Source organism: Psammomys obesus, unplaced genomic scaffold, assembly GCF_907164565.1.
Source record: "Psammomys obesus unplaced genomic scaffold, mPsaObe1.curated_primary_1811, whole genome shotgun sequence".
In the NCBI taxonomy this organism is placed as follows: Eukaryota; Metazoa; Chordata; class Mammalia; order Rodentia; family Muridae; genus Psammomys; species Psammomys obesus.
This window is the reverse complement of record NW_026596040.1, coordinates 35,604,911-35,631,433: the sequence shown is the minus strand read 5'-3', so window position 1 is coordinate 35,631,433 and position 26,523 is coordinate 35,604,911. Positions and strand designations below refer to the sequence as shown.

The following is a 26,523-nucleotide window of genomic DNA, read 5'->3' as shown; positions in this document are numbered from 1 at the left end:
TACAGGAAGCCAGGTTTCTAAGACAAACATTTCTCCTTCCTTCCTTGGCTAATGCTCTGCCAAGATCAAAAGAGGACCAGCAAAGACCACAGCAAGGAAGAAACTGGAGTCTGTTTGTGCCTAGGCATTGGAGAAGAACAAGTTAATTCTCTATTAAAAAGAGAAATCACACGAACTGTTTGAGTTTGGTAAATACTGCTCTTCCATGACTGCCAGCGTTCTGAAGTCCCTCACAGGAGGTCACTGAGATCTACCCAAAAAATAAGCCGCTATTTTTACAAACCTCTATCAACATCTAGTGGCATCTCCACGTCCATCCTTTAGGGAAATATTGGCTACCAGGGGATCCCTGGAGTGTCTGAGAGGTTGCAACAGGATAAACTTAGGTTCAAGTCACTCCAGGCCACACAGCAAGGTCAAGGACAGCCTTAAGCACACAAGCAGATCCAATCTTAAAGTAATCAACAAGAATTGGTGCCAATGGTGCCCATCTTTTGCAAAGATGCCTAAAGCCAGGAGGGGACAGGGAAAGGGCTCTTGTGCACAGATAGCTGAGAGCAAAGCCCTTTCACCAGACACTTTGACAAGACCTTTGAGGCATGTCCAACCATGGCCCAGTGGCCACGTGCAGCTGAGAATAACTACAAAGGTGGTTGTGAAGAGTTTTGAGGGTGGCCAACACTAATTCCCACTCTTATTAATTCCCAACATTTTTTTCCCATTGTCAATACTCTCAAGAGAAAGACTCCTGCACAGTTTATTCCACTGCACACTGCTGCATCCATGTTCTGCTTTTGGTGTCAGAAGCTGACTGTTTCAAGCATTCAACTAGTTCCCTTCTCACTTACTGGTTATCACATGGCCAGAAGACCAACAAAGCCATATGGCCAGTACCCTCAAGTCTGAAAATTGTTCAAACTAAAGAGGGAATTATATACTTAGAAACTGCACCAATCCCTTCTTGGGGTCTACAGGGCAACTTGAAAAAAACTTGCTACCCACATCTTCCTTTTGCTATTGGCGCCTTTGTTTTAAAACTCTGGTGCAGAATCCTGCTTTACTCTGTAGATGAATCATCCAAGCAGAACTGGTCTGGAAACCAGCACTATCTTTCCAGCTCCTCTCTTCCAAGTTGAAGATGGGGAGAGAAGGTAGGTAAGGCATCCTCATCATCAGTTTTTACAACACTCTCTTCCAGACCAAAGAGGGCCCAAAGGACTCCAGTCATTGGGCTAAACATGCCAGTCACCTTGGATTCCTACACAGCACAGCCTCACGGACATGCCTGACCCAGTGAGCTCACCCTCAACCAGGAGTTACCTCAAGGAAAACAGGCTGTCCCTTCAAGCAATAGGGACTTCTTTTGAGCCACCTGCAGTATCTACAATTGAGAAAAAGACCAACCAGATGGCAGTTAGGCAAGACTGTTTAATGCAGACCTCACCCTGTTCCAACACTTCCTCCTTTAAAACTTAGAGCTCACAGCAGTACCCCAAAGATAGGCCGAAATGCTTATTTTCCCAAAATGGCCATTTTCATTAAACATTTGCTGTTTTGTTTTGGGTTTTTGTTTGTTTGTTTGCTTGCTTGCTTTACTTTTACTTTTGCTTGCTTTGGGGCTGGAGGAGTGAACAGACCTGGCAAGATAATCTGGAGTCAGACTTCTGCCTAGGGTTCTGGTTATAATAACAACTATTATAATAAACTGGTTATAATAATAATTGTCACAGCCATCTTACAGTTGGAGGGAATGCTATGGAGAGAAGTTAAATATCTTCCCCAAAATTCCACAGCTAGCAAGTTTTGAAGCCAATATCCCCAAACCTTGGCAATTGGTCCTAGTATCTGTGCTACACTATACTGCACTGCCTGATGGTACAATGAAAGAGAAAGATTTTGACTATAAACAAATAAATAGGTGTTCTCCACTTATGAATGCACAGTGGGTATATATGTGACTTCCTGGGAAAAATGATAAAGACAGAAGAAGAAGCAAAGAAAGATACACTAAAGGAAAATGTCTGCTAATCAAAGGGTGTAGAAGCCAAAGAAAGGAACTGGTGGACACGAGACATAAAGGAACACCTTTTTGTTGTTGTTGTTTTGTTGTCGTTTTTTGTTTTTGTTTCATTGTTATTTTTTTGGTTTTTTTTTTGAGACAGAGTCTCCCTATATGACCCTGGCTGTCCTGAAACTCACTATGTTGACCAGGCTGGTCTTGAACTCACAGAGATCTGCCTGCCTCTGTCTCTCAAGTACAGGGAGCAAAGGTGTGCACCACCATGGCAGGCTAAAGAAAAATCTTAAAGGCAGAAAATATGTAATTATAATCTATGCAATCTTTTTTGTTTTTCTTACATGTAACCTACTCCTATACAAAAATGAATCACTAGCCTCAAACAAGAGCACATCAAATAGTGAGCACTCAAATAGAGTACTCAGTCAAGAAGTACCATCAGCAAGCACTTAGGAATGGCTAGAATCTGTCTGTTCCAATGTGTTCAGTAAAATACGCTACTGTTGTCAGCAGAATGAAAGACTCTATAAATCCATAATTCCTTTCTATGAATCCCATTCATAACTCATTCATTCACTGTTTTGTTATTTAAAAAATCAGACCTCCTTTTCTCTCTCTTCCTCCCATTATCTGAAACTGTGTGTCTAATATTCAAGGTCTTCCAAAGGTCCCTAGTTCATTCTGCTTCTTGCTTTTAAACCACAGCATGCTAACTGAACCAGACTGTGTAAATTTATTTACAGTTTTAATTTTCAATGGTATATATTCATTGTATATAGAGCTGGGCTCTATGAAGACATTTTTATACAAGTCTGTGCTGTCCATTGAGTACATTCTCTCTCTTATCTTTCACCTTTCCTCCTCTTCCTCGCCCAGGACTGGTGATTTTGACATAGATCCTTCTCATTGTGACCTCTTGGTTTGGTGGTTGTCATCAACATTTTCCTGAGCTGGCAGAATCTAGTACTACTCTCTGGTTGCCTTGCCTCACCTCTCAATGAGATGTCTTCTTGCCATTCTTAGAAACACACTTACCCCTACTGTAAGAGTTCTACTTCATTATAGGATTACAGTACTTGGATCTATGTAAGTTCTTATACCTTCCCTATAAAGGAATAGAGTCTTATTTGAGGGCGAGAGCCTTATGATTAGTTCTGATATGCCTTACGTCACTTAAACATAAACATAAGTCTTTATCCACATAATACTAAATGAAAATCCATTAATGTGAAGTAATCACCATTCATCAGTGATGAGTCAAAATACTCCCACATCATAGATTCATCATGTTTCTTTTCCTAATTCATTTTCTATTTTTTGGAACCACAAATAAATTGGGCATACTGCCTTAGTTGTGGTTCTATTTTTTTTCCTTCTAACTATTTCATCTAGAATATTTTGTTTAACAATATCTAACACATACTGCCAGAGCTTAAGTTATGAACAAATTCACTTGGATTTTTCTTATGGAACAGGCCTTAGAAATATTCGTTATAAAAAAACTAATCTGAAACCATTGCAAAACTTCATATGTGCAAAACAGAAGGACCAAAAAGCAGCATAAATATTAAGCTTGCAATGCAGAAGTAAGCACAGGGTCAACAGTTAACTCTTGGAAATTCAGGGCTCTCCAGAATACCTGCAAGACTCCAGGGTATGAGGAGACAGTTACACTTGTGGTAAGAAATAAAGCTCATGTTAGTACAAAGTCAGCTAACTAGACAATCTCTCACTACCTCCCACCCTAATGCAATCACATATACAGAGCCCAGATGTGAGTTCAATTGTGAGTCAATGTAAAATAGTCTCTACTAAATTCTGAAGCCAGCTAAAGAACAGAAGTTAATTCTGAATAGTTATAAAAACTGTGCCCAGGTCACCATACCTAACACTGCTAACAAGGCTATGGCTAGATAGTGGGCCCTAGAGGAAAATCTACTATGACTATTCTCCTGAAAGAATACAACATTAAAGTGACTCCTAGTGACTTATTGCCACACCCATTAATCAATTCACTGCTCAGTTCTCACCAGAGAAGCTTCTTCTTGCGGTAGATGGCAATTAATACAGAGACCCACAACTGCTCAATGCTTGGACCATAAGAGGCTTTGGAGTGCTCAGCCCTAAGTGGGCTGTCTACACCACACCCCTTCCCCTACCTCAGGGGCCTATGCAGAAGAGGGGGCAGAGGGATTATAAGGGTCAGAGGAGCTAGATGACATCAAGGAGACAAAAGTTTGTGGATACAACAGGGCAGGTGCACATTCACAATGATTGTGAAAACATGCACAAGACCCGCGTAAGCTCACGGCAGATAAAATCCCAGCACGGAAGAGAAAAAAGTGGTCATGAAGTCCCATCCCCTAGCTGAGGAACTACTGGCATCTGATCGCTGCTGGGAGAGTTGAAGTCACTTTTCTGTAACAATGTGATACCTGGTTACACTGACACACTCCAGGGAAGGCCCCATGCCCAGGAGTAACTGACCAACACAAACTGCACTCAATGAGGTTTTTAAAAGGGAGGAGGAAAGCATGAAGTTGTGTGGGTAGGGAGGTGGAGGACAAGCTGGAAATGGAGATAAAGATAATCAAAATACATTGTATGAAAGTCTTGAAGAATTAGTAAAAATATTATTTTAAAAATCTTGGCGCTTAAAAGCCACATGGAGTTGGGATCTACATCCGAGTAATTGCTGCTGGGTGTGACGGTGCATGCCTACAATCCCAGGACTCAGGAAGCTGAGGCGAGAGGACTGTGGGTGGATTCAAGGCCAGCCTGGGATTCACAGTAAGACCCTATATAACAGTAGAACCAATGCGTAAGCTGAGCAAAGCCTGAGGTTTGCCAGTGTTAGAGAAGAAAAAATTCTTCACTGTTCTAAGAGTAAGAACTAAAGAAATTACAGCTTCCATGATGTATATCTTCCTTGAAAACTGCTAAGACAACACTGAACTGCCTATATTAGAAAAATACCCGTATATATTAGAAACTCCTAATGGAATTTATGGCTGGATAATTAACTTTCCTACCTTTAAAGATCATATGCTTGGACAAGGAGGAGGGGTGAGATGAGGTTTCCTGGTGACAAACATTACAGCAGGGGAAATCATAGCTCCTCACAAAATGTTAATATGTTGCAGGACTTGGCAAAAGGGAACACGAAGTTATGGTTCTGTCAGGATAGTAAGACTGGGAGGGGACTGTGGATTTTTTAGGCAGGGCCAAGGTACCATCTAAGCAGAAGAAAGAAACACAAGAAGAAGGCTGGAATGATGAGATTTGAGGGGCACTCAACCACCCACTCTTGATGGTGGCAGAGACCATGAGTCAAGGAACAAAGTGCTTCACAGCAGGAAAACAGACTCTCCCACAGAGTCTATAGGAAAGAATACAACTCAGCTAATAAGATTTTAGTGTACATAACACTACTGTAACACATTTATGTGAATAATAGCAGTAATTGCTGAGGTAGTTAACAGGAGATCATGGCAAAGTTAAACAGCTATGGAGAAAATATTTGTCAGAGAGCGTAGTTCAGTGGCACAGCACTTGCATAAAACCAAAATAAAAAATAAAATTCTCAAAGGAAAACACAGATACCTGTAAAAGTGCAGTATAATACTTTATAACATTTTTAGCACAGCTGTTGAAGACTCGTTTGAATTACTAACAAAGTACCTACGCCTCTGGAAAGGTAATACACAACCTAAGACGAGACCGGACACTCTTATTCATAAAAGGACTAAACATAATTGCCATCACCTCTGATCAACAAGTAGGTTAGGAAACAAGACAGAACAAGGTATTCTCAACCGCATGGAAAGCCGTGGAAAACTGAGGACAATCTGCCATTTTTGCACAAATTTAAAAAGGACACCGGCATGGTACCCGTCTCAAGTAACCAGCCAAAAGGCAGAACTTAGTGTGTGTTTGAAAGTTCAAATTTACCTGATGATCCTCTGGGCAGCATACTGATGGAGAGAACGAAACTGTGCTGACATGTTTGCTAAAGCTGCCAGACAATTTGTGTGCAGGTACTTGTCCTGTGGGAAAAGAGCAAGAGTGAAACACACAGCACACCTTCTCCGTACTTCATGGAAGGTTAACTAAAAGCAACATACAGCCAACTGTCCTATCATTAGAAAAGTGCCCAGGATCTGCGCTGTCTAGTTCCCAAATCTATGAAACACTGGGACGCGAAATTGTTTCCAAATTCATTGGGAGGCAATGGGCAATACAACGATACGGAGGCCGGACGGCCATTCCATCGTGTGAGTGATGACACCTGAGGCACAGCACTACTGCTTCTACAGCGGGCTACTCTAGACGCTCCTGGCCACACACAGCCAGAGTGGATGCTGCCGTCTTTCCAACACAAGGACTTCTCCCTCCTAAAACACAGCCACCTCTGTGATCTCAGACTGAAATACATCTACACAAGCCCCACAGAGAGAAATAGATGAAAACATTAAAAACATAAAAATACTTAAAAACGTTAAACAATACCGTAGCTATGAGTTCTGCACATTGCTTTCCCTGGTAACATATTTCTATTGACTAAGATTGAAATTCTACAGAGTTCAACAGAATTGCTTGCCATGTTTTGTTTGTTTGTTTTCCAACTTTTCAAGGCTTTCATCTCTTGTACTTTGGGGAAGGGGTTTGTTTTTCTTTGTCTTAAAGACAGGACCTCATGTAGTTCAGGCTGACCTCAGATCTGTTATGGATGCTGGGCGTGACGGCACACACCTTTAATTCCGGCACTAAGGTGGCAGAGGCAAGCGGATCTCTGAGTCAAGGCCAATCTGGTCTCCATAGCCAGGTACAGGCCACCCAGAGTTACATAGTAAGATCCTGTCTCAACAAAACCAAACCAAACTGCTATGCAGCTGAGGGTGACTGTGACGTGACTGGCATGCATGTCCATACTCAGGTTATGGAGTGCTGTGGCTAGAGCCCAGCACTGGCTCTGTGTGTGCCAACTTGAACTTTAGGTTGAGCAACAATCCCAGCTCCTTGTACATTTCTTCCTGATCTGAATTTGTACTGTTTCATGTTTATATCACTGTATATTTTGTTGTTGCTTTAAAAGGGCAAACCAGTGTTCTCAGTCCAATAAAGAACACGTTACAGCATCTTTGATCTTCATTGCTTGCTCTCCATTTCATGCAAAGTGCACCTCATCAAACAACCATTAACTATTAGGATAGACATTGTAATATAATCATGTAGGATGGTAAGTGCTCAACTAAAGTTTTCTAGCCTATTCTATGAGATTAAATTTAAAATTTCTAGCACATTTCATAATAACATTTCATGGGATTAAAATGCTTTCTAATATGGTCTTAACTACATGAAGGCAGAGAAATAGCTATGGATACTTACTCTAGTCCTGGTCATATTGTACTGTATGGTTCTTATTACGACCAGAATCAGGAGGCTCCCCAGGGAAATTTCAGTTAAGACTCGTTCTGAATACCAAGTAATGTTTTTTAATATCTGTAATGAGGAAGAAAAGTGTGAGTAAAAATGACTCCCTTAGGAAAAATGTGTTTGCTGCTAAGTTCATTTTGCTCTGAAGGAAGGTTAAGCAGTAAGAGTGAGCTGAGATCTTCAGTTCTCCTGCGCAAATGACATTAATGGGTTTACCTCTCTTCTCTTAAACTGATAGGGGAAATAAGAGCAGCTCTGGAAATCAAGAGGACATCTGTGATGTCATTAGTAGAGGAGATGTGTATGAAATATACACAGCACACAGATAAAAGGAAGAGAAGAAAACAAGCAGAGCTTTAACAACTAACAAGCAAAAGTAAGGCAGAGTAGGTGCCAAGAAGAAGAACTTTCCCAACAGGATGTAAAAAAAAACCTCTATAGAGAGGCCAGGAAGACCAGGAGCTCAGCATTTAAGAAGAGACCCAAGGTCCTCCTGGTGATGTTCGGAGCTGCCAGCAAATGCAAAGGCACTGAAGGTTATCTTAGAAAAAGTGTATAAATTCCTTACAAGAAGCTAACAAAACTCAAAGATTAACGAAAATGCCTATGTATATATATATATATACTAAAAATTAATACATCATGACCAATCATGATTTATCCCAAGAATGGGAAGATTGCTTTAATACTAGTTAGAAGACTCATCAGTATAATTCCCTATATTAACAGATTTGAATGCAAAAAAGTGTAAGATAAAAACTGTACAAAGAATTCTTACAACCTACTAATAACATAAGTAAGCCAACTTTAAAGGGTGTACTATATAGGTATTTATATATCTCATAAACATTTCAAAAATATACATTGAAGAAAAGATGGTTTCTTCAACAAATGGTGCTGAGGAAACATGTAGAAAAAAAAAACTTGTTCCCAATTATTCATCCGATACAAAAATCAGATCAAACTTTGAAACAGATAGAAGAGAAAGACTTCCATCTACAGGCATAGACGGGGACTCCCTGAACAGGACTCCTGCTGCTCAGGACATAATCACAGTTGGCAAACATATCTTACAGAGCTAAAAACTTCAGGACTGAAAAGTAAGCAATCTAGTGAAGACACAACATACAGAATGAGAGACAATCTTTGCTATCTATACATCCCACAGAAGAATGACTTCTAAAATATATGAAGAACTCAAAATACTAAATAACAAGAAATAAAAAAACTCAATCAACAATGGACTAATAATATGAATAAATAATTCTAAGAAAGGCAAAAAATGTTCAACCTCATTAGTCACCAGAGAAATGCAAATTAAACAACAAAGAGATTACCCTGTCTCCCAGTCAGAATGGCAGACATGTAGAAAACAGTAACACCTGTTGAAGATGGAGCAAAAGGAAGACCTGGCAGATGAGATGGCTCAGTGGGTCAAGGTCACTGACACTTTTTCAGAAAGAAGAGAACTTCCAAATGCTATTGGTGGGAATGTAAACTAAATCCAGCTAGTATGGAAATCAATATGATAGTTCCACAAAAAACTACAACTAGGTGTAATATATGTTTTGGTCATATAACACTTTTGGGTATTTACCGAAAGACTCCAAGCCAACATGTCATAAAGACACTTGCCCATATGCTCCTGGCAGCACTGTTCACTGTCGCTAAGTTAGTTTGATGACCGAAGTGTCCATCAGTAGCACAGTGAAGAAAATGTAGATGTTTGCAGCCATTAGGAGCAAGGTTAACGAGGGGTGTTGACTCACACCTGTGAATCCCCAGGATGAAGGAGGCAGAGGCAGGAAGACTAGGAATCAAAGATCAGACTTACTAACATAGATAGTTAAAAGCCAATTTGGGTTACATGAGACCCTGTCCCAAAATAATAACAATAAAAAGAATGAAATGACATCATTTTCAGGCAAATGGATACAACTGAAGGTACTGTATTAAATGAATTAAGTCAGTCTCATAATGAAAACTGACTTATGTTTTCCCTTGTTTCTGGCTGCTAGATTTCAAATACATAAAATCATATATCTACATATGACATTAAAGCAGATGTAAAGAGGAAAATATTCAATTGCTCAAAATACATTGTAATTTCATATGAAAGTATCCTTATGAAAGCCAGTACGATGTACAATAAACACATACTAACGAACAGAAAACATTTGTGAAAACAAACAATTAATGGTAGTACCAAAAACACATCTATTACTACAGAACCACTTGATAAATTTTAACAGTGGTTAATAGTTACTCAAGAGAATGAGGTTAAAAATCAACAGCATTATTCACGAACCTGAACAAACCCAAGTCCTAACCCATTTTTAACCTGAGCTCTCGCCGAAACTCTACCAGAAGAGAACAAGATAGAACACTAAGGCCAAGAACATTTTCTGGAGAAGCACACTGCTGTCATGGAACAGGTCACTCTGATGGGCCACGGGAACTTACCACTTCATGAATGGACCTATTGAAGCCATCATCTTCTGTAAGGATCAACAGTATTATAAGGGCCATATATACATGGTGTGAATTTCTTTCCTCAACATGATACAGAATCTCAAGAATCGGTAAAACCTAAGAAATAAAATAATATACTATTTCAATACCTTATGAGAAGTCTACACTGCTATTTGTATGCTTTGCTTTAAGGTCACACAGTTATCATAAATAAAAAGAACAGGCACTCAATTGGCTGCACGTTCTTTCCACACACACACCTAAGAGCCTAAGCAAGAAAGTCATCACAACCTCTGTAAAAGACTTGTGAAAAGAAAGGTTAGTTTCCAGAGGCTGTTTAGGCTCACACTTTTAAGATTTGAGAGGTCACATCAACTTCCTCTAATTCAAACAAACAAATAAGGAAAAAGAAAAAAACACCAACATGCTGCTCAGAAAAGCTTAGCTGATGGTAAAATGTTTACAAATTTGATGTGGATGCTTTCTTTATACACTTGTACTTTACTGCTAAGAATCCAAAACTGCACTGCATACAAGTAACTAACTACAGGGACAATTGCTGCCCATGTGCATTTCCTCGGCATGTGCCTGAGACTTACGTCTTCAGAGTCAAACATCTTACCTCCCTATTCACAAAGGCACAAATTTATTTCTAGTCCTTTATTGACACCGCCAATTTGTTCATTCTTTACTAACTAGGGTAAACATCCCTAAACGCATATGGGCAAAATAGTTACATAGAATATCCTACATGAAACTATCACACTGTGCTATTTATGTCAACTTATGACACAAGGTAGAGTCTTTTTAGAAGAGGAAACCTCGATTGAGAAAATATCCCCACCAGACTGGCCTGTGGGCAAGCCTATGGTGCATTTCCTGACTGATGACTGACAAAGGAAGGCTCAGCTCAGTGTAGGAAGTGCCAAGCCTGGGCTGGTGGTCCCAAGTGTTTTAAGAAGGCAGGCCAAGCAAATCATGGACAGCAAGCCAGTGAGCAGGGTCCTTCCAAAACCTCTACATCACTTCTTTCCCTCGGTTCTTACCTTGGCTTTCCTGGATAATATACTACAAGCTGTAAGATGAAATAAACCCATGCCTCACTATATTCCTGGAAATCCAAGAGAACCTGGGAATGCAATACCCTCTTCTGGCCTTCAAGGGCACTGACATCCACATGTACATGTACACACACACACACACACACACACACACACACACACACACACAGAGAGAGAGAGAGAGAGAGAGAGAGAGAGAGATCTTTTAAAAAGTCTTTTAAAAGACTGGTGCATAACCTTTAAAAAAAAATCCTTAATCCTTGCACTCAGGAAGCAGAGGCAGAAGGATCTCTGATTTTGAAGATAGCCTTGTCTACAAATTGAGTTCCAGGACAGCTAGAGATATACAGAGAAATTCAGTGTTGAACCACCCCACCCTCCCGCCCCTGCTGAAAGAGAGAGAAAGAGAGAGAGAGAGAGAGAGAGAGAGAGAGAGAAAGAAAGGAAGAAAGAAAGAAAGAAAGAAAGAAAGAAAGAAAGAAAGAAAGAAAGAAAGAAAGAGAGAGAAAAGAAAAGAAAGAAAGGGTTGAAAAATGATGGTTCCAAAAGGACTATGCCAAAGTAACATCTCATCTAGCTATTTTCCTATCACTGTGATCAACATGGAAAAGAGCTGAAAGAAACAACTTACTGGAGGGAAGATTCACCTGGCTCATGGTCTTAGGGGAATTTCACATGTCACAGTGAGGCTGACATGGTGAAGACCACAGCAGGGGAACAAACCAGAAAAACCAAAACCCTCACACCTCAAGCAGGGGTAGGTATAACCCTCAAAAGCCCATGACTTGGGACCTACTTCTTTCTATCAGCATGGTTCCACGTCCTAAAGAAAACAGAAACTTAAAAACCCACACAAGCTGCTGAGTGTTTAAATTGTAAGCATGTGGAGGGTGTTTCAGATTCAGACTGTGCTGGATAGTTTGACTTGACACAAGCTAGAGTCATCAGAGAGGACGGAGCCTCACTTGAGAAAACGTCTCCTTAAAATCGGGCTGTAGGCAGGTCTGTAGGGCACTTTCTCAATCAGTGACTGATGGGGGAGGGTTCAATACATGCTGGGCAGGAGCATAAAATTATTTTGTTGCAACTTCATAACTGTAATTATGCTACTGTTATGAACTGGGATGTAAATATCTCATATTCAAGATATCTGATATGTGACCCTTGTGAAGGAGCCTGACAACCCTCAAAGGGTGCATGACCTACCAGTTGAGAACACTGTTGTAGACTTTCATCAGTGTGTGGTCTCAAACTGGAGACAGCTGTTCCCTGGTCTTACAAACCAACATCTGCACCACAGAAGCCTACAAACCATGCCCCAGGCTTCTGCTTATTGCCAAAATCTTCCCAGAGTTCATCACTTGCACAACTGTTTCTGCAATCCCCAGGCCCACCAGGAATCATAGTTCTACTCATGACGAGGACGGACTTTCACACTGGGTTGTGCTATTTAAGCCAATGTTTTCCACAGTTTCTGGTGTGGAGATAGACTTTTGTTCATCAGATCATTTGTTCTTAATGTCACTGTGATTTTTTAAAATGCTAGTATTTTATGCTTCTTCAGCATTTATATAATATTTAAAACAAATAAAGAAGCTACCACATGCCCAGTGATGCTTTCTTCCATCTGTAGAGCCCCAGGCTGATGGGCTATTCTGCGGCTGTCAGCCAGCTGCAGGCTCCTGCAGAAATTTCCATGGGTCACTGAATGCAGTGACAGTCCACAGTATTTTGAGCACACCCTGGTATGTTAGCTTACTTTTCCCTTTAGTGAAACACCGATGGTGAACATTAGTTCCAATGGAAATCAATGGTTGCCTAAAGGAGATCTGTCTGCCAAGACAAACTGATTTCATTCACAGAGTGGACTTTTAATTGGTGTCTGGCCAGGTGCCTTCAAATGACTAAGAGTCCAGGAGTCGCGTTGAGAGGGCACTGGCATCAAGGCTGCGAGCAGGATGGACCCTGGGGAAGCTAGGCTGGAATAATCACCCTGCCTTTCACCACTGTCAGCAGAGACCTGTGCCAAGCATGGCCAATGAACTGGTGGACAGCCCTCATCAGCTACAAGGAACAAGAAGAAAAATGTCCTTGAAGCTTACAGAGGATGTTTCTTGGGGTACCTGATCAGATGGGGCCCTGGGACACAGGTAGCTTCTCAAGACCTCAAGGCCAGGGGTTCTGCCATGCTGACTGAGGCTGCCCGCTCAGTGTTGCCTCTGTGTGGTGACATCTCCCATCAGTCTCTCCAGCAGCACCTGAATGGCAGCCAGGCGAGCACTTGGACCCTCTTGGAAAGAAGTAAATCATGCTCTGTAATGTCACAAGGCACACATGGCGTGTTTCTCATGATACTTACAAGATTCTCCATATCTGTTCGAGCCAGCATGTATGTCCTGACATTGCTGTTCTGGTGGAGCAAAGTGTACAGGAGGAGTGTTGCCTGGTCAGATGTCTGCTGCTCACACAGGGCGGTGTACAAACTGTTAAAATTGATCTGGAAGGCGTGTGGAATTGATGATGGGAAAGGACTGCTGTCTAAAATACAGAAAATAAGCACAAAAATGTATAGAAAGAGCATGGGTGCTTTCCAAGTTCTGTATTTACACGTAATAGTTAAGGTACTTCAAATAAGTAAACCATGGCTGAAGCACTCAATAAAATTATTAATCCATTTTAAAGAAAAATGGCTAAACTAACATCTAACTTAGCTGCTTTTAAAATAAAAGAAAAATCAATATACGAAACACAGCAAGCTAAGGCAACTAGTGTAAAAGAAAATATTTTATTTATAAGAAAATCTAGGGCTGGAGAGATGGCTCAGAGGTTAAGAGCACTGTCTGCTCTTCCAAAGGTCCTGAGTTCAATTCCCAGCAACCATACGGTGTGCACAACCATCTATTATATGAGATCTAGTGCCCTCTTCTGGCCTGCAGGTGTACATGCAGATAGAATACTGTATATGATAAATAAATCTTGAAAGAAAGAAAGGAAAAAAGAAAGTCTAAGGGTTTGGAGAGAAGGCTCAGGGTAGTGTTTAGAACAGACTGCCCTGGTACAGGCGCTCCAGCTCTGAGAAAATGATACCTTCTGGCTTCCACAAGTACCTGCATGCACACAGGCTCACCCACACACTAAGACAAATGCATACATATTTACTTAAAATTAAATAAAGCCCAATCTTTAAAAGTAAAAATTAAAAAAAAAAAATCCTGCAACTGCTAGGAAGCTAAAGTTTCTAAATGATAAAAAGTACACATCACAGCTCAGCCATCTTGAGACCCTGAGTGAAGTTGAATTTAAATTAACTGATTAATAGTTTGAGTGTGTGCACATGTGCGGTCAAAAGACTCGGTATCATCCTCCACTGCTCCCTGTCTTACTTTCTGAGACCAGTCAAAGCTGGTTATTTCAGCAGGGCTGCCTACTGAGCCCTGGGTCTGCGCCCTGCAGGGCTGGGGCTGCAGGCACACATCTGTGCCTTGTTTTTGCACAGGTTCGAATGTGAACTTGGCCTCTCCTGCTTTTCCAGCAATTGCTTGTACTCACTGAGCTATCTCAACCCCTGAGGGATGTTGAATGGAAAGATAATGGATTAATTTGTTTGTAGAGACAATTTCAAGACCTCACAGCATCCAGGCTGTGGCAAGGTTATGGCTCACTGCTCTCATCCAGGTCCACAGTGAGAGAGCAAACAGTAGAGGGGAAACATAGGGGAAAGGGAAATGTGAAGTTTCAGGAGGAAAGTGTGTGAGTCAGTTCAAAGTTTCAGACAAGAACGTAGAAACAAATCATGTGTACTTGTTAAAGACCTTAATGCCTGCTCTCCATCAGGAAGACTGTTCTGAGGGCAAGACCCATCACAGACTCCTACTTTTGAACGTGCAAATTCATTTGAAAAGAGAGAGCTTAGACACAGAATACTATATAAGGAGTGTTTATACTAGGATCAGCACAAAGGCCAATGAAACTGTGGACCAAACCTGCTGGCTCCATCCTGAGGGACAGCAGGGTTTAGGCACATTGTGCTGGATTTGTAACATGAATGCAGCACTGAAAGGGTCATGCAGTCTTGTACTCATAGTTCCAGAGAGGCCAGTGCATGAAGCTGCAGCAAAATCTAAGTCACAATAAGAGACCCTGCGCCCTAACTAGCTTTTAATTATCAACTTGATGCAGCCCACAGTCATCTGTGAGTAAAGTACCCAGAGACTGAGGAAGATTAGACTGGCCTAGGAATATATCTGTGGGGAACTGTCATCACTATTAACTGGTGCAGAAGGGCCCTGCCCACTGTGGATGGCACCACACTGAAGCAGGTAGTCCTGGAAAATATAAGAAAACTAAGAAGCTGTGAGCCCAAGTGAGCCAGAGAACAAGCTATGGGGCTTCATGGCTCCTGCCTTGAGTTCCTGTCCTGACTTTCCTCGGTGATGAGTTGTGACCTGGAAGAGCAGGCCAAATACAGCCTTTCCTCTCCAAGTTTGCTTTGGTCAGAGTGTTTTACTACAGCAACAGAATTCATCTAGAATCCCTGGAATGTTGGACATACAAGGGCTGTAGCAGGTCTGGTAAGGGAGGCTACATGAGCAGATGGCCCAAAGGACAGGCAGTGGTTGCTGCAGGTGGTAGAGCTGGAGCCACTCAAACCTCCAGTTGTATCATGGGAGAGCTGCAGGTGCCAGGCGTGGCACTGAGGGCTGGTGTTTGTCTATCTGGGAAGGTTCACTCAGGGCCATTTTGTATTAAAATATGCAATTTGGCTTTGATTATACAGGAGACCCCAGTAAGGTGGTCATCTTGAGTCTCAGGTGAGACCTGAGCTTTTAGACTTGTAAACAGTGTTGGAATTGTTAGGCACTACGGGAATGAACACATTTTTGCATTATGAGTTATGAGTTATGAGCCAATGGGGAAAAGGGTGGAAGGCTAAACTGAAAATGTGTGTGTTTAGGTGTGAAGCTGATAAGGGATAGCCTAGTGACAGTCAGTCTTGATGAGATTTAGGATACCATGTAAACAGATCTGGCATGTCTGTGAGGGATTATCTAGATTAGGTTAGCTGAGGCAGGAAGAGCAACCTTAAACTCTGGCAGTACCCTTTCATGGGCCAGGGTCCCGGACTAAAGCACAGCACAAAGAACACAAGTGAGGAGACAGCAAGCTGAGCACATGCACCCACACTCCCTGCTACTTGACTGCAGATCCAGTTTCACAAGCTGTTGCCACCAGAGCTCCTGCGGCATTTACGGCCCACAAGCAACACACTTCTGTTGTAAGAAACGGTTACTGGAGTACAGTCACAACTGCTCCTTCCTATGCTGCCTGTGGCTTCCCTACATCAGACAGAGGAGGCTGCAGGACAAACAGACACACACCCACAAAGCCCCTGCACCTGGACAGAAAAAAAAAGTTTGTTGATTTCTGTAACAGTATTTAGTCCTATAAAACTTTAACTAAAATACAGACTTTGACATTTTAAAACAACCAACCCATCATGTAGGTTTCACAAGCTAATTCTTGTCCCTAACACTGGAGTTCACGCTACTTTCATTTTCTCTAAAAGAAAATAAATTTACTGGATATAAAGGACCGCAGAATTCCTCTAAGAATTATTTGACCTTTCTGAGGAAAATGGCAGGAAACACATTCCAAGTTTTTCTATGACACTCATCTCAGCAACTATACAGATACACAGCACAGAGAAGACAACCCTCCATGACTGACTGGAAGGATGCTCAGAGGAAACCAACCCAGCACGAACCTTGCGTATTCTTAAAAGATGTGACGGCTTGTCTGTAGGGGTTTGGTGTGTCTGGAGCATCTGTCAGGTTCACCAGCACCAACAGCAGCAGGAGACTCTGGTTGGCCAGAGGGGAAGTGAGTTCAGGAGAGGAGGATTTGCTGCCTGCCCCGCCTAGTGTGAAGACGGTCCAGAGACCAGCTGGGAAAGAAAACATACGGTTAGGACTGCAGATCCAATATGTGAGTGAGTATTCTACATATTTATGCTTAAGACTCTGAAATATGTTTTAAATAAAAAACAAACAAGTTCATTATTTGAGGGTTCTATTGACTGTACAGACAGACAGACAGACAGACAGACACATACCCACCACCACCACTACCACCACCAAAGAATGGATAAATGCCTTACTAATGTGCTTTCAGACTGTTTCTGTGTTGAAATGAGGTATTTCACATATATGAGGTTCAGATATCATCACAATTATTTTCACCAGTTTCTTTTAATTTTTAAAATATGATTCTAGATATTGTAAAATTATGTTATTTATATTCCTAGTGGACAAAGCTGCTCTAGAGCAAATGTTTTAAAGTCTCTAGTTCCATAACTATTTCTACTTTCTATACTATCTCTCATTTAAAATTTCCACAAATATTTCTAATGTCTGTTTAAAAATGGAAATAAACACAATTAAAAGAAAATCCAATTGCAGCCAGTCCTGATGACACTGGATAAGCTAGGTCAGATGGAAGGGGAGGTGGACCTCCCCTATCGGTGGACTTGGAGAGGGGCACGAGAGGAGATGACGAAGGAAGGGTGGGATTGGGAGGGAATGAGGGGTGGGGCTACAGCTGGGATACAAATCGAATAAAATGTAATTAATGTAAAAAAAATAAAAATTTAATTAATAAAAAAGAAATCCAAGTATAGCATTATGCCAATGCACAAAGGTCAGAAAATGCAAACAGTACACGCACTTCCATTCCTGTCCCAGTATACTGGGCTCCCTCCTAAAAGCATTCAAGAAAGTAAAAGATGCTTCTAAGGTTGTGGAGAGACTATCAGTAGGCAATATGACTGGGCACTCATGAGTACACAGCCCAGCACTGTAGTTGCCAGCTGCTCACAGTTGGACAAGCACCATATAATCTAAACTGCATTATGCTACAGATGTAAGATACACAATCAATTTGAAAGACTTAACATTCAAAATCAGGCTAGAGGAACAGTTTGGTTGGTAAGATGCTTGCCTTGGAGACATGAGAACCCAAGTTTGATCCTCAGAACTTATGTAAAACAAAAGCTGGGCATGGTGGCACACACCTGCAATCTTAGCATGGGGAGAGGGGACAGGAGCATCCCTGGGCTCGCTGGACAGGAAGCCTGGCCTCCTAGGTGAGCTACAGGCCCTCCTCATAAAATGTTATCCTAAAAAAATTTTAAAGGTAGATGGCAAGTGAGGAATGATGCCCGACTTGGAATTCTGGCCTTCAAACAGACATGTGCACACACATGCATCTACATAACACATGAAAACACACACACACAAACCCATGAAACCAGCAAAGAATAAAATGTCACCTTTTCCATGTTGAAATGCAATGTTTGAATGTATGAGCTTAAAGTAGCATTACAATGATTGTCACCAGTTTCTTTTCATGTTTAACTACTAAACACTGTAAAATTATACGTTAATTCTATCTCTGGTAGAAAAGCTTCTGTGGCAATCATTCCATTATCAAGGCCCTTTACAGCTAATGGGTGCTGGACCAACTCTCTACTCCCAAGAATCAAAAGCTGTACCTCACTACAGTCACAACAGCTACCATTAAGAAAACGAGGAGCAGCAAATGGTGGCAAGGATACAGGAGGAATAGAGAGAGCCCTTGTACACTGCTGGGGAGAATGTGAATCAGACCAGCCACTATGGAAATCAGAACGAGCTCAACTACTGCATGGCAAAGTGAGACCACTCCTGAGTATACACCAAAGGACTCTAAATCGACATATGAGAAATACACTTGCACATCTGTTTATGGCAATACTCAAGGGTCCAGACATGGACTCAGTGAAAAAATGAACAAAGAAAATGTGGTATCTCTAGACAACAGAGTTTTACTCACCCATGAAGAATAAAATATTATCCACTTGTAGGAAAATGAATACTAGGGAAGCCAGACTCAGAAAGCATACAGCATGCTCTCTCTCACTTAGGGATCCCAAGTTTTAAAAAGGCACAGAAAAATCATACATGTATACAGAATAGAAAGTAGAACTAAGATTGTTTGGGAGACCAATAAGAACAAAGGAGAAAGGGAAAGGGCAGGGTGTGAGGGGCGATTTGGTTAAAAATTCATGGAAGTACCTGTATGTGAAAGTGTCTTTATGAAATGCATCACTGTGTACAATAATATACATCAACAAATATTTACTTACATCGAAAGCCTTCTTATACACAAGTAATTAATAATGAAAAATAGATTTAATTTCAGTTGTAATAGCAACAAATACAATGTTCAGGAATACTTAACCAGCAAGATGGCTTAGCAGGTAAAGGAACTTGCTACCAAACCTGATGACCTGAGTTTGGTCACTAGGGCCCAAAGACTGGAAAGAACAAGTTGTCCTCTAAATTCCACATAAACATGCATATTCAGGTGCACATACACCAATAAATAAATATAAAAGGTATCCAGCAATGAGCCTAAAATATGTAAGATGTTTGGGCTTACATCCACTGAACTTGACTGAAGGCCACGGGAAATCTGAATTAAAGCGGAAACATTTATGAAAAAGAAAGGTGTAGTACGCAGAAGTGTCAAGTCTGCCTCTGAGAGAATCTAAAATCCAGCACAATGTCTATAAAACTACTAACAGGAATTTACATGATACTGAGCAACATGGTGTAAATGAAATCAAGGAAAGAAAAGAGCTCAGAGACTAATCTCAGGAAGATGCTCCTTCTCCCATGGCAGTGTTTCTACAAAGCCACAATCATTTGCAAAAAATGGATTTTTTAGCCCAGTAGACAAAAATATCTAAAGAACTGATTTTGGAACACAGATTTGTGAATTAAACATCTGATAAAGCAATTACTTCAAACCAGTGAGCTAAGACTATAACCTTTTAATATACTTGGAACACTAAAATGTAATAATTTACCCACTACTTAGCTAAAGAAGTATGTGTGTGCAAGCAACTATAATCCCAGCACTCAGGAAGGTAAGGCAGGAGAGGAAGATCAAGAAGTTCAAGGCCAGCTTAGGCTACATAATCCCCTGTCTCTAAAACATAAAACAAAACAATTATGGCATGTGTCATTTGTTTTGAGACAGAGTATCTCTATGTAGCTCACTCTGAAAACTCATGATCCTCCTCCTGTCTCAGCTCCCTAATGCTAAGGCCACTACCTAGCAAGAAAGATTTTTCTTACACAAGAAATAAAATGAAAAGGATATAAAATAACAGTAATATAGTTAAAATTAAATATTACAATGCAATGAAATACATCATCAAGTTACAAGATGAGAAACAAATGAGAAGATAAATTTATAACGACTATAACAAAGTGATATAAAATATCCGAATTAGGAGGAAAATACAAAATAAGAACAGATAGGTAAAAAGCAAAATAAATAGTAATGATAATTAAATCATCTGTGAGAACAGAATTGTTTATTTGGTCCATTTTTGTTTGTTTTTATAAATAACAAAAATTATGAAGCCCCTAGCCCAGTCTTGAATTCAAGATTCCCCTGCCTCAGTATTTGGACTGCTGAAATTATAGGCACATGGTATGACCAGAAAGAACAGAAAAATGTAAAGGTAACATCCAATATTGTTTTAAAAAGTATGAACACATACTAATTAACCACAGTAAGAGACCAACATAAAAAAAAAAAAAAAAAAAAAAGACTATGAAAGGACTGAAACTATCGGTAACAGGTACAGAATAAGAGTAAGAAGTGTGAGTCAAAGGCCCAGAAAATATTTTAACAAAAGAAATCTACAGATTCAATTCAATCCCCGTCAAATACTCAACATAATTTTTCATAGAAATGGAAAAAACAAATTTCAAAATCTCATACGGAAACAGAGGAGACCCAATTCTGAATGAATAAAGAACTCTGGTGGAATTGCCCTCCCAGATCTCAGATCTCAAGTTGTACTACAGGGCTATCGTAGCAAAAACAACAATAAAACCAACAGCACAGTATCTACATAAAAACAGATTAGCCAATGGAATCAAAACGGACCCCCAGGCATAATTCCACATACCTACACACACTTGGTTTTTTACAAAGAAGTCAAAGTATACTGGAGGAAATAAAACAGCATATTCAGCAAATGGTGCTGATCAAACTAGACAGATACATGTAAAAGAATGAAAATAAACCCACATCTATCACCCAGCACAAAACTCAACTCCAAATAGATCAAGGACCTCAACATATTAAGAAAAGATGCCCTGAACCTGATAGAAGAGAAAGCAGAGAATAGGCTTGAATTCACTGGCACAGGAAAAGACTTTTTTTTTTTTTTTACCAGAACACCAATAGCACAGGCAGTAAGAACACAAAGGAGTAAGTAGGACCTCATGAAAGTAAAAAGCTTCTGGTCAGCAAAGGACACCATCATTTGGACAAAGTGACAGTCTACAGAACTGGAGAAAAGTTCTTTACCAATTATACATCCAGTAAAGAGTTAGTATCTAAAACATATAAATAACTTTTTAAAAATGAACATAAAAAAAACAATTTAAAGTGGGGTACAGATCTAAAAAGAGAATTCTCAAAAGATGAAACTCAAAAGACTGAGAAGCACTTAAAAGAAATGTTCAACAGCTTTAGCCATCAGAAAAATGCAAATTAAAACTACTTTGAGAGTTCATCTTACGCTCGTCAGAATGGCCAAGATCAATAAGACAAATGACAGCACATGCTAGCCAGAGTGCAGAGAAAGGGGAAACTTACTCATTGCTGGTGGACTGCAAACTGGGCCATCCACTATGGAAATCAATGTGGTGGTTCCTTAGGAAGACAGCAGTCAATCCACCTCAAGATCCAGCTATACATCTGTTGGGACCTACCCCAAGAACACTTCATCTAAAGAACGGAGACACTTGCTCATCCATGGTCATTGCTGCTTTATTCATAATCCCTAGAAACTGGAAACTAACTAGATATCCATCAACTGATAAATTTACACAATTAAGAAAAATGAAATCTGCAGGTAAATGGATGGATTAGAAAAAAGAAATCCTTCTGAGTGTGCTAACCCAGACTCAAAAAGACAAATATTGTATGTTTTCTCTTATACATCAATAGCTTTTAAGTATTCCCTCTGTGCACTATACATATAAATAACCAAGAGGTTAAATACCATGTAAGGGATCAGGGGGAAAAAAAGAAAATCTCCCAAGGAATTGTAAATAAAATACAGTATTAGGGAGATATAAAGAAAATAAGAGTAAGGAGGATTAATTATGGAGTTCTTGGAAGAGAAGGGTAATGAAGAGACTATGGGGAGACAACTAACACTAAAGGCCTTATGAAAAACCATATGGAAATCTACTAGTGTGGAAGCTTTCTATATACACAAATGAAGGTGATTTAAATAAAACATCAGATTGCTTTCTAGACATCTATGCGACCAAGTAAACCATCCACTGCCACAAACACGTTAGCAAACGTGTGCCATAGAATCTCCCAATATCACAGGCTATGCCAAGGCTAGCTAGCGATTTCTGCTGTCCACAGGCTGATGGTAAGACTTATTGCTGAAGGCAAAACTTACTTATGCTGTCAGACACACAGATGTCAAGTTGGTACCTAACTTTAGAAGCTTTGCCCCTACTGCCTAGTGTTAACAGTGTTCAAGATTCTCTGCATGCTACAGGAGGAGAAAGATAATCTTAAATATTGCCCTGCTATCAACCCTGTAACCTACAGTGACCTTCCTACACGAATCACTGGAGCAACAGCTGCACAAATGTATGGAAGGAGCCAACCACGGTTTGAGTGGCTCTAAGGGCCTCTGCATAAGAAGGAACCCAAGCCTTACACTACAAAAGAAGATGGATTCTGAAACTAGGTAAGTCCTGGGCCCAGGAGAAAAAAACCTAAGAGTATTATTATGCTAAGGGAAAATAGATCAGTGCATCCCTCCACCCACATTAGGGAGGCTTCTTGCATAGACTCACAACAAGACTATGCAAAGGGTGAGAGACTTTAGGGCACTCAGTTCAAAACGGGCAAGCCTTCCCAAGGGAGGCTTGGTTCAGGGAGGGCAAGGTTCAGGGAGCCAAGCAGAAGAAATGGCAGAAGATGTTAAGAGCCAGAGGTGAGAGATGGTGTAACTCCAAGGAAAGTGTCTCCCAGACACAACAAGACTGGTACACATATGAACTTACAGAGACTGTGGCAGGGCACACAGACCTGCACAGAGTCAAGCCAGACAGAGTTCGGCATCAAGAGCGGAACAGAGACTGGGTGCTAACCCGAACCAAGATGCTATTTGCAACTGATACCCACTGGCAAAGGAAAAATCAGCTTTCTCCACTGGAGTGCCACTGGGTATACCAATCACACTCCAGGCAGACCCCATGCCCATGAGTCCAACACAAAACTAATGCAGCAATTTATCTGAGGACTTTTTGTTTTGCCATTTTTTCCCTTATTAGTCTTTTTTGCTCTTTTGATATTTGTGAGGTGAGTTTTGGTTTTAATATTTTTTTTGTTTTTGTGAGAGGGTGAGGAACTGACATAAATGGGGGACAGAGGTGGGAAGGATCTGGAAAAAGTCAGGGGAAGAGAAAATAGGTTCAAAAGATTTTACATTAAAAATAATAAAATAACAGAATTTAGACCCACTGGCGTATCATTATGTGGAGCACAGAAAACCTTCATTCAAGTACCGTTGAGTAAAAAAAGACAAATCACAAAACAACACTTGTAAACAATACCAAGTCTTTTTTGTTTCAGAACTTTGTAAATACACATATCTATGTATGTCAACCACCAGTACATACATGCCAAGATCCACTGTTGACATGGTCATGTGATGTAATGGAAAAGACTGCAAATGAAGATAATTTTCAGTTACTGGCTTTCTAGAGTATCACTCATAACACAGATGTATTCTAACAGAACTCAAGCAATTACAAACCAGCAAGGATGTTTGCAAGAGCATGAAAATTCCTGGTCACCAACCCAAAAAATGTGATGTGATACACAGTGAACTGAGGACACACATTGGGAGGGAAAGACTTGGTAGATGTTGTGAAGAAAGAGGGAGGAGAGAAGGATGGAGTCAGGAAGGGTGTGCTGGCTAGTCTTATGTCAACCAGACACAAGAGTTACACAAGAAGGACGAGAGCCTCAACTGAGCAAATGCTTCCATAAGATGAGGATAGGCCTGAAAGACAGTTTCTCAACTAGTGATCAATGGGGGAGGGCCCATTGTGCATTGTGGTCCTGGGTTCTATAAGAAAGCAGCTGAACAAGCCATGGGGAGCAAGCCAGTAAGCAGCATTACTCCATGGCCTCTGCATCAGCTCCTGCCCAGTTTAAGTTCCTGTCCTGATATCCTTCAATGATGGAATTGACTTACATTTCCAATTGACAACGCGGAAATGTGAGCCAAATAAACCATTTCCTCCCCAACTTGGGTCATGGTATTTCATCACAGCAATAAAAAACCCTAAGACAGAGGGAAAGGCAGAGAGGTTGGCTGATAACTCGAAGTAAAAATCATCAAAGAGGCTGGAGAAATAGCTCAGAGGTTAAGAGCACTTTCTGTTCTGAAGATCTGGGTTCACTTCCCATGAACTATACAAAACTCAAAACTGTAACTCCAGTTCCAAAGGGTCTGACATCCTTTTATGGCTTCCATGGGCACCAGGCACACACATGGTACAAATACATATATGTAGGCAAAAAATTTATACATAAGATATAAAATAAATAAAGTCTTTTTAAAAGATCACTAACATGTTATCATTGAGTATATCTATGTGACAAGGTGATTCTTTTATTTTCATACAGATCCATGATTTTAGTCACTTATTACAATGGGCAGAGGATATTGTTTTAAGAAATAGCATCACTAACAAATGCTTCTGCAAAGAAATAAAACTATTATACAGCAAAATAAGCAATTGATAAACTGTATTTCTCTGAACTCACTATGGCAAGCAATTTTAATCCTTCTTTACACTAGAAAGTGTTCAATGCAGAAACCTATTATTTTCTAATATTTTACATTTTTATGAAACACACAATATAAACTGTTTCATAATATGCCTGTCAAAGGCTAGATAGATGGCTCAGTGGGTAAAAGAGCCTGCTCTCGCAGAAGACCCATGTTTGATTCCTAGCACCCACATGGCAGCTCATTAACTGTATGTAACTCCAGTTCCAGGGATCGGATACCCTCCTCTGACCTCCACAGGCAGCCACACATATGTGCTGTATACACCTACATGCAGGCAAAATACTCACATACAGAAGTAAATTTTAAAACTTCATACTGATAAAATTGTATGATATATATGTAATTTCTTACCATATGTAGACATTCAAATCATCAACTTTTAGTTTAAGAGATTTAAATTATGCTTACATTTGCCTTTCATCATGTGACTGTGTGCTCATGGATGCAGGTGCCCCTGGGGGCCAGAGGGTGCTGCTGGGTCATCTCAGCAGGTGTCACAGGCATTTGTGAGCCACCGGACAGGGGTGCTTGGAACTAAACTGGGACTAACTGCTCAGCCACCGCTCCAGCCCCCTCTACTTATTCTAGAATTCATTTCATTGGCTTTAACTATTAACTTTTGAAGATTTTCATGAAGGTAGTGCAAAACCTCCACCAAGTTCAGGAGTTCCCCAGAGGGGTGTGAAGGGAGCCTCTATCCACATTCCTGGAAAAAGCCTCCATGTCAGCAGAGGGAGAGCTGGCCTTATCCAGCAGCTCGGCCTGTTTGCTGCAGGGAGCATTTGCAGAGGGCCAAGAGGGCAGCGACACTGCTGATGCGTAGTGTGCTCCCTATTTTATATTAGGAAAATTTGGGTAATGCTCATCAACAAACTGACAACTAAACAGCACAAGTTAAAATGCATTCAAAACTTTTCTTTCACAATCCATGACACAGCTGCGAAAAACCAAAGAAGTGCAGGGCTGTAAGACGATTCGGTGAGTTTTTACCTGTGCTTCCTGCCAAGAAGCCTGACAAATTAAAAAAAAAAAAAGTAATTTTAAAAACTTTAATAGCCCTCCCCCAGGAGTATTAGCCAAAACAAGAAGCCACCGAAGAGAACTTTTAAAAAGTGTGATAAGGTTGCTGAAGGTAGCTCTCCACAGTTAATGGCTTCTGGTAGGGCTGTGGGAGGGGAACCACTCAGTTCTATTTAAGGGGCAGGCCACTGAGAGTTTGGCCACGCTCCACAGAGTGTACAGATTACAAAAACTGGACTTGAGATTGCCTTTTTTTTTTAAATTTTTTTTTGGGGGGAGGCCACAAAGGTAGAGGGCAGACATGGAAGGACTGGTAAATGAGTGTGATATAGGTTCATGGTGTGACATTCCGAAAGAATCAATAAAAATATTATGCTGGAAAAAAGACATTTATCCTGCTGTTTTACATGAGCTTCTGAATAAAGCTGAAGTAGATGGAACATTAAATAATAATGATAACAATAATAATAAACATTTAAGAGTAAAAAAATTAAAAATAAAGTCAGAAGCAAAAAACATTTTCCTTTGGACCTAGTTGTTTACCTATAACATATCTG

At 40.5% G+C, this 26,523-nt stretch overlaps 1 protein-coding gene across 1 annotated transcript in view; it reads right to left on the bottom strand.

Annotated features, from left to right (window-relative positions):
* Positions 1–26,523, bottom strand: part of Dym (dymeclin) — a 276,645-nt gene that overhangs the window by 160,500 nt on the left and 89,622 nt on the right. Inside the window, exons 9-13 of the mRNA XM_055622878.1 lie at positions 16,751–16,930; positions 13,346–13,524; positions 9,917–10,042; positions 7,406–7,519; positions 5,969–6,063 (exon numbers count right to left, since the gene is read on the bottom strand). Coding sequence (XP_055478853.1) covers positions 5,969–6,063; positions 7,406–7,519; positions 9,917–10,042; positions 13,346–13,524; positions 16,751–16,930 — 694 coding nt within the window. The remainder of the gene's footprint in view (positions 1–5,968; positions 6,064–7,405; positions 7,520–9,916; positions 10,043–13,345; positions 13,525–16,750; positions 16,931–26,523) is intronic.